Genomic DNA, 15,440 nt, shown 5'->3' with positions numbered 1-15,440 from the left:
GAAATCATACAAAAGGTAACCATTAATATATGAAATTAAACTAGCATCTTAGGACCCGTTTGATAACTTTTTTGTCAGTTGTTTCCATACTTCTGCTTCTCATTTTTTGTTTGAGAAACAAATTTAATTTATCTATCTTGTTTCTAAAATTAGGGTTGAACTTCAGAAACTACATAAAATAGTTTCTCCATTTCGGTTTATGTTTCCTATTTATTATTATAAGTTCTTAATAATAGAATATATGTGTCGTCTTCTTCGTTGGTCAAGGGATGTGCCTGCTTTGATTGTCTTGTAGGAGGTCCTGGTTTAATTCCATGGTAAAACAAGTTTTTATTTTATTTTCTTATTTCTTAATTTTATATTTTATATATTATTTCAATTTTTTTAGTTTTAGAATGTCCAATATATACCATATATATTACTTTAATTTTAACTAAAAAAAGCTTTTCTTTTCTTATTTCTTAATTTTATATTTATATTTATATATTTTATTTTTTAATTTAAAAATATCTAGTGTATACGAGTGTGTTTGGAACACACTTTCAAGTATTTAATTTAAAAAACAAGTCATCGTAGAATTAGAGCGTTTGACAACCATTTAAAATGATTTTTCAAATGTATTATAATTAATTTTATAAAAAATATTTAAATAAAAATGAGTTTTTTGAATTTTTTTTTTCAAGTAAATCCAATCTAATCAGGCCCACATTTATATAATAGTTTAATTCTAAAATTTAAAACTTTCAACACGAACATTTATATATCATTTTTAATTTGCATTAATTTTTTCTATGTGTATATATATTATTTTAATTTTGCAATATATAATTTTTCATTTAAAATGTATTTAGTCCCCCTTAAACATTTACTAAACCAATATAATTGAATGAAATCTGAGTCGTCATCATTTAAATTTGACAAATAACATTGTCGATTAATTTTGGACAACATTGAAGGAGTGAAACAATTTATTATTGTTGTTAATTTTACATTAAAACTTACTTGTTGTTGATAATATAAAACTTTTGATAGTTGTATTATATATATGTATATATATATATTAATGCAGTTATAATTTTTTTTTATATTATATAACTAAATTATATTTAAACTTATAAAAAAAAGTAAGAAAAAAAATACCAGAAATGAAAGTTTTTTTTTCCTTTTCTTTTTCAAAAAAAAATAATTATCAAACATATTTATGTTTCTAGTTTTTAAAAAATAGAAAACATGAAATAAGAAACAAGAAACATGAAATAGAAACGTTGCCAATTGTGACCACTAACCAATTACCATCCACGATGAACATAACTTTTTTGGGTCATACTCTTGGTACTACTTGATCTCTTGAAGGTTACTCTCTATGTGAAAAAAAAATTACGTTTGTGGACTAAAAACAATATGGGATTTTAACCTACCTTTGTTTTAAACTAAGCTCTCAAATTAGGGTGGGTAAAAATTTCCCAATACATACTCTGATCGAAGTAGGGAATCCCCAATTTGATCGGGGATGGGATCAAATCGGAGACCCAAACCGGGAATGCATGGGGAGGATATCCCCGTCCCGTCTCCAACCCCAACCCCGTCCAAAATATTTTTTTTAATTTTTTAAATACATATATTTATTTGTATGTATGAATATTTATATTTACTTTTATACATACATATATATATATAAACAGTAGGCTTTTTTTTTTTTTTTTACTTTTTTTTAATTTAATTTCATAATATAATTTTTAACTTTTTATTAAATTTTAAAATAAAAAAATAAAAAAATATTTTTATTATTAATTTAAATAAATAAAACAATAATAATATGAATTTGTTACCCGAAAAGTATACAATTTTGATATAAATACAAAAAATTATTGATTTTAAATAAAAAAAATTAAAAATAAAAATAAAAGATGAGGAATTTTTCCTCACAGGGACCCGATCCTCGAATGGAGATTCTCCAACCCCGACCCCGACCCCGACTCTTCAAAATGGAGAATGGATAGGGACGAAGATTAAAAATTTCCACGAAGAGAGAGATGGGGAATGCTTCCCCGACCTCGCCCCACTCCATTGCCAACCCAATCTCAAATAAGATTAGAAAAATTTCGTAAACAAAAATTTCATTAATGAATTGGGACTACCATATATCACTATGTCCTAACCATGATCACTTTGATAAAGCATTGATTTTTAATCACATATATCCTTATAGAATTGTTCGACCTTGAACTCTCTAAAAAGTTAATTATCAAGGTCATACTTGATAACCATTTAATTTCAAGTTATTACTTCCATCCTATAGATTTCTTTGTTTTGTTATCCACTTTATAATCAACGTTTTCAAAATTCGAGGTACATTTTGAAAACTAATTAAAAGAAACAGTTTTTAGAAATTTATTTTTTGTTCTTGAAATAAAAATTCAAATGTTTCTTTAAGAAAGGCAAAAATAAAGGCAACAAAATTAGACAGAAACAAACACATTTATTTCAAAAATCGAAATCTACATCAAACGAGGTCTAAATGTTTCACAAAAAAATCGAATAAACACATAAAATCACTATCATAATGTCCTTGAAAATAAGAGCTATGTTAGAGATGGATGGATGTCGAGTCACATATACAGTGTTGGAGCTGTTAATTTTATTAGGAGGAGGAGGGGAAGAAGGAATAATGAAGTGGAAATGTGTAAATGAGAAGAAATGAATGTGAAAGTGGAAGACAATAAAAGGATAGGGAAGGAGTTAGGTGGTGAATGAATAGCAAATATATTATGTATAGTAGAAGGAATTGAAGAAGTTGATAAAGAGGGTGCAGCCATGCAAAGAGAAGACAGTAAGTCCTCCAAAATACGAGGTCTTTCATTCAATTCAATTCCCACTTTGGAAGGAAATTTTAAAAAAAGAATAAAAAAAAAATTAAAAAAAAGAAGGGCAAAATTAAAGGAGAGAGAGTGTCGGTATGGAGCAGTTAAGGAACATTTAAAATCCCATTCAATTGGGTTCATGCCTCCAACAACAACCAGAGAGAGATGTAGAGAGGGAAATTTTTCGTACTACACAAGTATGAAAAATCGAGTGATCAACGTGCTTTTTAAAAATAGAGTGAGATCGATTGACATTAACATGGAGTCCACTAAATTTATGAAGAAAAATTTTAAAGTGAAAATAAAGGGAGTATGATATTCGAACAATATTACTGGAGATTTTTTCGTTGTGAGGGAGAGAAAGAGGAGAGGAGAGGAGAGGAGGGAGATATGTTAATAGAGAGAGGAAAATTTGTATATTATGAGAGAGTATGAGTATGGTGATTAACTTTTCATAATCCATCTATTTATTGTATGTCACGTCAACATGTTTTTAGAAACAGAATGAGATTGATATTAATGTGGAATTCATTAATATTTATGAAGATAAATTTATAGTGTGAAATAAGAAGAGTGTGATATACTAACCCTTCTTTTGAACTCGAGAAAGTTGAAGAAATGATTTTAAATCATGTGATTTAAAATTTGGGAAATGATTTAAAATTAATTACTTTGTTTGGAATGAGGAAGATTTGAAATGAATGTATTTAAATTTTTTTGTTTGGATAATAACTGAAAAAGAAGAGAAAGTGAGGGATTTACTAATATAGGCTTTTAACTGTGATGTGTTAATTGAAAATTAGAATATGACAAAGGTAAAAGTAGTTTTCTTCTAGATCCTATAAAATTCAAACATTATATTAAGGAAAGTTTTTCTTCTTTTTTTTTTTTTTTAAAGTTAAAACATAATTTGAAATCACTCTGGATTTAAAATCATTTTCTTTCCTCTAATAACAAAGAATGAACTTCATTTGAAATCTGTTAAAATCGAAATCTTTCAAAATCTCGAGATTCTAAATAGACCATTAAAATTTTCTCCCTTGAAAGGGAGATAGGAGAGAGATGTTAGAGAGAGAAAAGGTGGTTGTGTGTGTGGGAGAGAGATCCTCTTCCAATTTATTGTTGTTTGTTGGATTTGTGAAGTAAATGAACTTAAAATATTGAAGAGAGGGTTGTTATTATTGTTGTTGTGTGGGAGAGAGAGAGACTTTCATTTTATTATAGTTTGTTGGATTTGGTAAGTTAAGAACTTAAAATCTCTCATTTACTTCCCTCTCCTACTTAAAATTTAGTGCTTTTGGTGAATCCTACTTTCTCCCACCTAGAAAAAGGGTTTTTTAACCATTTGAATAGTGAATTATAGTGCATTTCATTAACATTAGCGCATTTGTGGATTAAATTAGGTTGAGTTGAAACACTTTTTGCATTCAATTCAATTGTTTGAGTTGTTAATTTCTTAAACTAAAATAATCTTTATTAAATAATGAATCTAATCCAACCAAATCATTAAATATATGTGTTGGATTAGTTTAGGTTATTCAGGTTATTTATTTATTTATTTTTTAAATATGAAAAAATTTATTTATTTATTTTCATATACTGAATTAAGATTAACAACTCAATTTGAATTTATATTATAAAATTTTTCTTTCTAAAGTGCTTAAAAAATATTTTATGGAGTTGTTGGTGAATGAACTATAAAAAAAATCATAATATTAAATCTAATTAAAGTCAACATATGTAATATCATAAGTAAAAAAGAAAATCAAAATTAATAATAAATTTGGGTTGGTTTGAGTTATTTTAGATGAATCCAGAACCGACCCACCCATAAAATTCTTATTTATTTGAATCCAATCCAACCCAAATGAGTTGATCGATATAATTTTGTAAAAATTCTACTCTATTCTCTAAATTTTCATATTTATTCTATTTTGTTTTTCATATTTCTAAACATTCAATTTTGATCCTCAAATTTTCCAAAATACTAATTTTAGTGTCATTTTTCATCCTTTTTTTTTACATCAAACAAAATGCTATACAACATGTGTTTCTAATTTTATACCAAAATTTAATATATACTATATAGAATAAATACCTTTGAATAACTCAAGTCCCATGTGCAACATTCTTAATTATTATAACACAATAATGAAGCTGCCTTTTTTAAAAAAAAAACTATATAACAAGTTAAGTTCATATGTGATTTATTCTTAATTTAATACAACACAATAATGAAGCAACAAAAACCCATCACACATTGTAATGTAGAGTAAAATTTTAAGACAAAGACAAAATATTTAAAATTGTCACGATAAAAATAAGTCAAAATCAGAAGTTTAAGAACACTAATATGATTTATTATGTGAGAATAAGAAATTTGAACCTCTAATTTTTTGGTCGAAGAAATATCTTAAGTAGTTGAACCACTATTTGTCCAATAAATAGAAGTTCAATATTATTTATCGAGAAAATCATAGATTTGAACAAAAGCTTGCAGGCTCATGTTCACTATAATAAATTATTATTGAACCTAAAAGTGCTTTAGCTAAGGTAACATTAGGGTCCGTTTCGAGATCAAAATAACTTTTGTCGTGTTTAAAAGTATCTTGTAACATGTTTTTAATAATTCAAAATTAAATTTGATTATATAAAAATCGTATTTAAAAATATAAAATCAATCCCAAAACTGATTTTGAGTGAATAAAGACATGTTTCATAGTGATTTTGAATATGAAAAAAGTGATTCTAACTATTTCAAAATCACTCCATGTTGTTAATCTTTTAACTTTATACCCTTGTAAATGTCTAATTAAATTACATAATTTTCAAATATCTTTCTATTATCTATTTGCACACACATGCCTAAACAAAATACATTCATATGTAACTATCATACAAACACGTTTATATAATATTTAATAAAAGAAACTCTTATTGAGTTGATTATAAATCTATGAAATGACACAATTGAGACTAAAAAAATATTGTTTCTAATTTGAAAATAATTCAATAAATAAGATATCAATTACCAATAAAATATCGATAATTTGATTTTTATATCCAAAATTCTTGAAGTTAGAAAAAACTTGAAAACTTGGTAACACTTCTAGAACAAAAGCGAGTTCCTCATGATTTATTGAAGAAAAAAAATTTGGATGCTCTCTTCGCTCATTTATCTGGGTGTAATTGTCCAATAAAATTCTGTCATATGAAAAAAAAATTCAAAAAAATTGAATTGTTTTTTTTTTAATTTTTTCTTTGTGTCTAAAAAGAGAGATGCACATCATGTCTGTACCTAACTAAGGTTGTACATGAGTTGGATTGGATTAGATTAAGTGTATTTTTTGGACTAAGCCAAAAACTCGGGTTGGTTGGGTTGGCAACCCAAAGGACCCATATAAAGTCTCATACCCAACCCAATCCAACCCTTAAATTCGGGTTGGGTTGTATTGGGTTGTCGGGTTATAATTTATTTTTTAATTAATCTAAAATACATAAATTTATCTACAACACATGACTAATAATTAAAATCTCCTAAAATTCAAAGGTTAAATACCAAATATCTATGATATTTATTACAAATTTTGAATAAAGATAAATATCATAACAATTTTAAAAGAAAAAATATTAGAATATTTTAAAATAGTAGTCAAGCTTTAATCAAAGAGAAATATATATATTCATTTTATTATTATATATGTAATTCGGGTTTGGTTGAGTCCACCTGATTTTTACTCAACCCAACCCAACAAATATAGAAAAACTCAACGCAACACAATCCAAAAACAAAACGAACTCAATCCAACCCAACCCCTATAATTTAGATTGAGTAGTCCAGATTGTTCGAATTATCGGATTATTTGAACACCATTAATTATTATTGTTTATTGAGCAACCTACAAAAATCAGCCTCTGTTGGTTATCTCGTGCGAGCATGTTAAAGAGATTAAGTGAGGAATGGAATTTTGTTGTGCATCATAAAAATTGCTATAATAAAAAAACGTTTGAGATGAATTTCTATAAAGTTTTTCTAAGATTAAGAAATATATATATAACCTCCGGCTTGATGAATAGTTTTCAAATTATTATAGTCATCATGACAAATTTCTTTTTTAAAAAATCGATTGAAAATTATACCCTCTATAATCCCTCTATATTTTATTTCCAAATCATTATATTTTAAAAACGGTCTAAAACATTCTATTAGTCTAAAAATTAATAACGTTGGATTGATTCTAGTAGAGAGAAAATTCCTAACAATGTTTCCTTTCATAAGTTAAGCTCGATAACTTTGATCCATATTTTAACCTATCATAGACTCGTAACATGTGGACTTGTATATTTTAGTCTCTGAATTGATAGAAAATTTTTTAGTGCTACAATAGAATTACCATGACATGACCATTTAAAAATAACGTAGAGTCCACAAAATCGAATAATATAGGGTCTTATGAAACTTGAATTAATAGTAGAAATAGTTTTGAGTTTGTTAATCTCCCGACCATTTAAATCAAATTACATAAACCTAGACCTACGAACAATAGTTTTCTTATGAAGGCACATGTATATCTAAATGGCTAAATTATATATAAAAAATGTCCTTGAACTTTGTACTTTGTGTAAAAAATACCTTTAAACTTTTAAAAGTTTCACAAATATCCTTTATTGTTAGTTTTGGATGGAAATCGTTAGTATTTTGTTTAAAAAATATCTCTTAACTTTCAAAAGTTTAAAAAATACCCTTAAACTTAAAAAAATAGTTTACAAATACCATTACTGATAGTATGAGTACTTAAATTGTTAATACCTCATTACATAACATCTCTAAACTTTCAAAAGGTGCATGAGTATCTTTAACTTAAAAAAAAAAGTTGAAAAAATGTTATTATTTATCTGCACTTCATCACCTCCCTCTTCCAGTTCAGATCTCTCTCCTATAAATCTATGATCTAAAACTTCTTTAATTTTCCTCTATCTTCCCTCTTTTTTTTAATATTGGCTCTTGTTGAAAGAGTAAACTAACATGCAGCGAAAGAAATCAGATTTAATAAGCACTCTAGTTACACTTAATTTGAGTTTAAAAACATGCATTAAAACAATTTTCAAAAGAGGGTTTCATGAGCATATTACCTTTGATGAAAACCCTTCAAATTCTATCTGAATTCTACGAATTTATCATTCAATCTTTTAGTAGACCACTAAGATGATCTTCTCTACTATCCTCAGCTTGGATTGCGTGGTGGAAACACTGAATTAAGGGCAATTGATTAGGGAAAGGGGAGTTTTGGTGAGAATAGCAGATTTTCTGGAAAACCAGTTGCATGAATCACAAATCTGATCAAATCAGATGTATTTAAGGAGGTTTATCATGCAAGCACTTCAATCTCAACATATTGACACCTCAAAAGTTGATTATGAGTGGGCTAGGTGTTTATTAAGGGATTAACCAACAAATGTTGGATCAATCCACTAACTTTCATTTTTCTAATTTTAAAACCATTTTTCAATTTAATTTTAATTTACTAAAATCAAATTTAATCAAAATTGAAATATGAATTTCAATTTTGAATTTCAAAAATCAAAAATCAAATTTTTTTATTTAAATAATTAATTAAACAAAATTAATTAATTAATTAAATAATAATTTAATATCAAATATTAAATTAATTAAACACCTAATTTATACATGAATCCTATTCATGTTAATTGATATTTAAATCAATATTTAAATATATTAATCTCTCTAATTTCGTTCAATTTCAACAAAATTAAACGTTTTAATTGTATCAAATACAATTAATTAAAACCCTTATTGAACTTGAACACTTTAAATTCAAAACCCTAATTTCAAATTTGAACATTTCAAATCTGCTCAATTCACTAATCCAAAATATAATTTACGAGCTTGTAGAGGGACCTTATAGACCTACAGATCATGAACTCCAACGATTTGAAATTAATTAGCTAAACTGTTTAGACAAAATTAGTCAATATTCGTTAACTACTGAGACACACCATTATAGCTTGATAGTTGCACTCTCTACATTGTAGATATATTCCTGTCCACTTTAACCATAATTAGTAAGTCAATTATTCACAGGTTGTTCGTATTTACAACTAGGTCAAAATTACTGTTTTGCCCACCACTATAGCTTGATAGTTGCACTCTCTACATTGTAGATATATTCCTGTCCACTTTAACCATAATCAGTAAGTCAATTATTCACAGGTTGTTTGTATTTACAACTAGGTCAAAATTACTGTTTTGCCCCTATAAAAGCTTCTTAAGCTCCCATTGATCCTCTATAAAACAATTTGGTTTATAGTCCAACTAATGAACCAAGACCCTCTCGATCATGAGAGGGCGGGGCCCCATTGTTCAAGACCAGGAATCAGTACTTAAGAGAACAACCTATCTGCTAACCTTAAGTGGGGTAAGAGTGAATTCTATCTTCCAGAACTATGTCCCCAGCTATCTATCCGGTCTTATCCCTAAAATGGGAGGCTTATTGAGCAGTATTGTTGGACTACTCTCACCTAAGCAGATCAAAGAATAATCTCGAATAAACAGGAGTTTATAGTTAGCTTAAGATTAAGATCAAGTTACCCTAGGTCATCGAATTTGAAATAGTCAGTTTAACCAGTAAACAGTCATTATAAAAAAAATGAATATTTCAAGGTCTGGTCTTATGCAAACTCATGTATAAAATGCCTACTCTCACATATCTTCACATGAATGATTTTGGGATCACATTATTTGTATCAGTATAAAAAGTGGGCCGCATCTAATAATGTCACCAAGATGAGGTACCTAATCTCATCCATATACTTATAGAACATTTTGGCTATATACTTAAAATTTGATCCACTTTTATGTCTCCACTTAAAGTTAAAGTATTCATATTATTAAAGCCATGGATTTGTTTATTGGATTTTTATAACAGAATTCAATAACAATTTATTGAATGAAATAATCAATAATACTTTTATTGATGAATAGAATATGTTTTCAATATTTACGAATTGCGAGTTTTAAGGACATTACACCGTTCACCCAATGCTTCTTGACTTTTTTTTGCATAATAGCATCGCAGCGCTATTCTCAGAGTCGTGATGCTACCCCTACGAGTAGAAAAGGATTTCTTTAATTTTTTAGCAAAGGGAGGTAGAATTTCATATGGAGTCCGATGTTTCTCCCAATTTCTTCATCTCCTCTGTAATTATGTATCAATTAGGTTAGATTTTTCATTTTATTTCTGGATTGTAAGCAAATGAATGGATCTTCTTCATCGATTTTTCTATGGATTTATGAGGTAAACCTTCAATTTTGTTTCTAGTTCAAGAATTCTTTGCATATTTCTTGAGATTTCTGCTATTCTTTGACTAATTTCAACCTGAATCTATGTTCCTTTGAATCAATTTGAACTTCTAAAAGCATGTTTATAGATCTTTATCTCATGAGCATGTAATCCTAAGACTCTTAGTTTTGTTACAGTCTTGCATGAATATGTTGCTTTAAATGCATTCTTGCATAAGAATGTCTAGCTAAGATCTACTAAGTGGCAATAGTTAATTGTGTATTTGATGGCAATTCCTAGAATACATTAATTGCTAGATTCAAAGATAATTTCAACTAATTAAATATGGCTTTCTTGACAATTAATTGACACAATTGAATCCTTAGACTTAATGCATGTGTTTTTAATTCTATATGACTACTATCGAATCCAATAGGATTAAAAGCATATAGGTGGATTCGGGTTAGGTCTTTCCAACTTTAATCAATGCTTAGGACGCTTTCTTGATTAGATTTTTGTTAGTTGTCTGCCATTGTAGAGGCTAGCTTAGTCAAGTCAAGTGAGTAGTTGTGTGCATAATTCGATTGCATAATTAATTTGTGGGAATCAATGATAGAAATTACATTGAATGTCTAACTTGTTTTAGAAACTAGATTGGCCAATCTTTGTTTACATTTACCTCCATCTTTTAATTTTAAGCATGTTTCTCATTTTATCAGAACCCAAACCCCGCATTTTTATCGCTTTTATAATCGAATTTAGCGTAAGAAAAATCAGACATTAGCCTCTTTGTGGATCAACCCCGTACTTGCCACTTATGCTACTTGTTAGTATAAGATGTAGGTTTCAGTGATTTATAAATATCTTTGTTTCTGTTTGGAGTCGAATTAACGACATTGACTAAGAGTCGAACATATTGCAATAACTTGTTTACAACATTTTCTAAAATTATTGCGATTGATATTCATTGGAGCGATTTGCTAATGACGTATTTAAAAAATGTTACAAATATGTCTATTACAACGCTTACATTGCAACATTGTTATTAATTGTTGCAATAAAGTCTATTGAAACAATTAAATTATATTATAGCTTTAGATAAATGGTGCTTTGTTCTGTTAGTAGGGAAAATGGTGAAAAAGCTAAAGTTGTTACAAGATTCACCAACACTAGCAGATCCTCCAATCCTTTGATAAGAAATCAGGACTCCCATTTCTCTCTCTATATATTCTTTGATTCTCTATATTTTGTTTATCATGTATTTTTTTAGATGATAATATGTATATTATTTGAACATTCTTCTATTTTGAATGCTATTTTTATTTAAATTTCATGTAATATATTATACTTTATAAATATATACACACTTGAGAGATATCGTTTTTAGAAGCATATATTTTGTATCAATAATTAATTATAACCTTTCATTACTTTTTTTAAGATAGTAATGCGATATATTACGAGAAAAAAAAAGTTAAAATGATTGACCCATAGAAATTTGTGAAATTATTGTATTTAAAAAGTAGTTACAATATATAGAAAGCTGTTACTCGATTTCATAGACCACACAAAATGTTGTTATAGACTAAGATGTTTGTTGCTATAAACCAAAAACAATGTTACAATAGACATAACCATTTGTTGTTATAAACCAAAATAAGTGTTGTTATAAACTAAAACATTTGTTGCTATAAATCGAACAAAGTATTGTGTTAGATGAGGATATAGTCGTGGTTTTAATTTTGATTCCAATGATTTTGAAAAACACTACAATTGACCTTTCAACACTGGTTATACCAGAGGTTGAGAGACTATTGCTATAAATGTTACATAGTTAAAAATTGCTACTATAAACTAAATAAACCATTGCTATAGGTTGCTTTTTTTTTTTTTTTTTTTATAAATTTTATTTGTAGTGTATTTTCAATATTTAGCTTAACTAAATCAACCAAAGGACCCCACATAAAATGAATCAATTACTCGAGAAATATTTTAGTCAACACTTTTAACTATTACAAAATTGACCTATAAAAAACATAGAAAGGAAAATTATTAGAATAATACTCAACTCCTCATATCGAGAAGCTGTAAGTCTTTTCTTGTACAAATTACCATTACATTTTTTACAAATATTTTTAGATAAATTGTAAAAACCATCCCTCAAATATATTAGTAATTACAATTACATCTTCAAACTTTCGATGGTAAAAATCGAGCCCTTAAACTTTTAGGTATTAAAGTTGGACCCTTAAGCTTATAATAAATGTAGAAATTAGAATCACAAATGATAAAAATTGAACTCATAAACTTATACAAATGTTACAATTTATACAATTACGTAAGTTTGAAAGTCCATTTTGATCAAATTTTAACACTTACATAAATTTGTGGGCTTAATTTTTAAAATTGAAATTAGAGGTGGTTTTTGCAATTTGCCAAATATTTTTTCATTAGAAAAAGGGACAATTGTAAATATAACAATTAGACTCAAAGTATTAGCAGATATAGCACAATGTAAAATAATTTATAGATATAACAAAATTTAAATTCAGTCTCTTAGAATCTATCAATAATAGACTATATCGCTGGTAGAAGTTTATCTGTAAAAAAATCTATCACTGAAAGATTTTACTATATTTGTAATTCTTTAAAAATGTTGTTATACATTTAATTATTATATGTAAAAATGCTATACATTGCAATTACTCTCGTAAAAAAGAAAACAATAATCATCTCTCACCTCTTTTTTTCTACATTTTTCTTTTCTAGTAGTAGAAACCATAATGGTGATGAGTAAGGAGATATCTACTCACTTGTAAGGAAGTAAGCATATAATTTATTTGATTATAACATAAAATAGGAAGCAATCAAATATTAAAGTGGAAAAGAAAAAGAAAAAAAAAAAGATATGAACTTTAAAGAGAGATGTGGTGATGTGTGTAGATTTGGGCATAAATGCAAAAGGGAAAAAAATAGAAAGAAGAGAGAGTAGGATTTTTGAGGCATTAAAGTGATATCCACTTGTCAACTTAAATGCTTATCTAACTTCCAAATGGGTTTGATGGAACCCAAAATTTAATAAGGGAAAACTCTCTCTCTTTTGCATGTTTTTGATATATATATATATATATATAATGATCACAAAAACATTAGAAATGAGAGACTTTTTTCTTTCTCTTGGTCTCTTTTGTAAAGAGAGAGTGCTTTAATTTCATGATTATTGTTTTAATGTTGTTGGATATGGAAGTTCCTGAGTTGTCTTTAGCTCCAACAACCCAATTTGTGAAAGGTGATGAGATGAATTCTTCTTCAAAAAAATTAGTAGAAATTAGCAACACATGTTCTAGGAAGAGGAAGCTTCTTCACCATGATCATCAACACTATATTAAATCTCAAACAAGTGTTGATCTTCAACTCAAAGATCCTCTTCCTCTTCATTGGGAGCAATGTCTTGATCTTCAGGTCTCTCTCTCTTCATCTTTTTTCTTCTTAAAATATGACCTGACAATTGCAAGTTACTGATGTTTTGTCAATGCGATTATAACTTAATTGATATAGAGTATATGTTAACGACCAAAAATTCTATGGTTTAAATCCTTTTTTTTCGTTGTACGTGGCTTACACTCATAATTTCACTTTTTTCTTTTTAACTTTACTATTAATGTTGTTTTGATTCTCCTTGTTAGTTACATCTTTTATATTTTTCTTATGGGAAAACACAACATTATAATATAAGTGTGGAAATAGAGATGAATTCAAATTAAACTTTCAATCTTAGTTAAAAAAAAAAAATTGGGTGTGGCTTTTAACTTCTTTAGTATAAAAATTGTAGGAGTGAAGTTTTGAACCATCGTCTACAACAAAAAGAAATGATTGTCTCTATAAACGTTAAGTTAGGTTCATGTTGATGATATTTTTAATCGTGAACTATGCTCATATTGGGTAAACCTAACATTTTCTCTCTCTTCATTTTAACAACATTATAATCTAATTTTAATATAGGTTAATTGCAATGGGTAACATTTTGAGAGATAATAATTAAGTGTATAATAATATTTTTTAAAAAATTGCAAATATAGCAAAATCTATCAACACTCTTACCAGTGATATGACTTATCACTGATTGACTATCTAAATTTTGTCATATTTGTAATTTTTTTAATATTATGCTATATTTGCTAATACTTAAAACTTGATTACTATATTTGTAACTGTTCCTTTAATATATATATATATATATGTATATAGCTATATAGATAAAATTTGGGGGTTAGCTTGTGCAGTCAGGGAAAATGTACTATCTAAACAGAAAGACATTGAGGAAGAGTTGGAATTGGCCAAAAGATGAAGATCATCACCAAAAGCTAGAGTTGGAGTTGGAGCTCAACAACATTAATAGTACTTCATCATCAACAGTTGATAATTTGATGAATCTCAGACATGCAAGTTCTTCTTCTTCAGAAAGCAGCAACATGGTGGCTTTGCCTTGTATCAATTGCCACCTCCTTGTTATTCTCTCAAAATCTTCCCCATCTTGCCCTAATTGTAAGCACCTTCATACCCTTTTTCAAAACCCTTCTTCACCCAACTCCCCTCCCAACACCTTGCCCCTCTTGAACTAGCTAGACACAATATGCAACAACTCGACTCGACATGACACATCTTAGGTTTAAAAGAGGAGATATATCGTTTGAGTTGAGGTGAATTGGGTTGAATTGTATCGTAATTTATGATGACTGTAAAAAATTGGTGTAGAATGTTCTAGAAGCTAATTAAAAATTAGAATGTTGGAGTTTATTTATTTTTTATGTTGGATAAGAATTTTGTTTTTATTTTTCTAAACAAATTTAATCTTTTCTGATGCGCTTTTTGAACTCATTTAGATTATCTTTTCAGAGGAGAGTTTTTACCCAAATCAAAGATAAATCATAATGTATTAAAAAGGGAGATTTTCAAAAATAGAAAAATAATGAAAAACTATTTATACAAAATAACAAGATTTAATTATTTTAGGCTTCTATCAGTTTCTATCATTGATAGACACTGATAAACTTCTATAAACCTCTATCAATGATAGACTTTTATTAGTTTTTATCATCGATAGACGTTGATAGAAGTCTTCGGTGTCTATCAATATTTTTTTTTGCTATTTATATAAATAGTATGACATTTTTTCAATATATGAAAAGTTTTCTATTAAAAATTTAAAAATCTAACTAGAATTATAAAAAATGGCCGATTTAAGAGGAAAAAAAAGTAGGAATAAACAAGTTAAGAA

The 15,440-nt window shown here is 27.5% G+C and overlaps 1 protein-coding gene across 2 annotated transcripts; it reads left to right on the top strand.

Moving 5' to 3' along the window:
- Window positions 1-13,295: 13,295 nt before the first annotated feature.
- Window positions 13,296-14,963, top strand: LOC120076436 (uncharacterized). Of its 2 annotated transcripts, none has more exons than XM_039030263.2 (2): window positions 13,296-13,624; window positions 14,446-14,963. In XM_039030263.2, the coding sequence occupies exons 1-2, from the start codon at window positions 13,376-13,378 to the stop codon at window positions 14,782-14,784; spliced, it is 588 nt and encodes a 195-aa protein (XP_038886191.1). In that variant the 5' UTR covers window positions 13,296-13,375; the 3' UTR covers window positions 14,785-14,963. The 2 variants fall into 2 exon arrangements, with proteins under 2 accessions (XP_038886191.1, XP_038886190.1); XM_039030262.2 differs by having other exon boundaries at window positions 14,437-14,963.
- The last annotated feature ends 477 nt before the right edge of the window (window positions 14,964-15,440 follow it).

Source organism: Benincasa hispida, chromosome 4 (assembly GCF_027475165.1).
Source record: "Benincasa hispida cultivar pf3 chromosome 4, pf3_genome.v1.1, whole genome shotgun sequence".
Classification (NCBI taxonomy): domain Eukaryota; kingdom Viridiplantae; phylum Streptophyta; class Magnoliopsida; order Cucurbitales; family Cucurbitaceae; genus Benincasa; species Benincasa hispida.
The sequence above is the reverse complement of the archived record's forward strand: the minus strand, read 5'-3'. Positions and strand labels throughout refer to the sequence as shown.

What these genes read in the sequence shown, in the direction of transcription:
- LOC120076436 (XM_039030262.2), top strand. Translation starts at nt 13,376, where the DNA reads ATGATTATTGTTTTAATGTTGTTGGATATGGAAGTTCCTGAGTTGTCT. An exon ending in AGCAATGTCTTGATCTTCAG is followed by an intron (nt 13,625 to 14,436) that starts GTCTCTCTCTCT and finishes TTTGGGGGTTAG; the next exon opens with CTTGTGCAGTCAGGGAAAAT.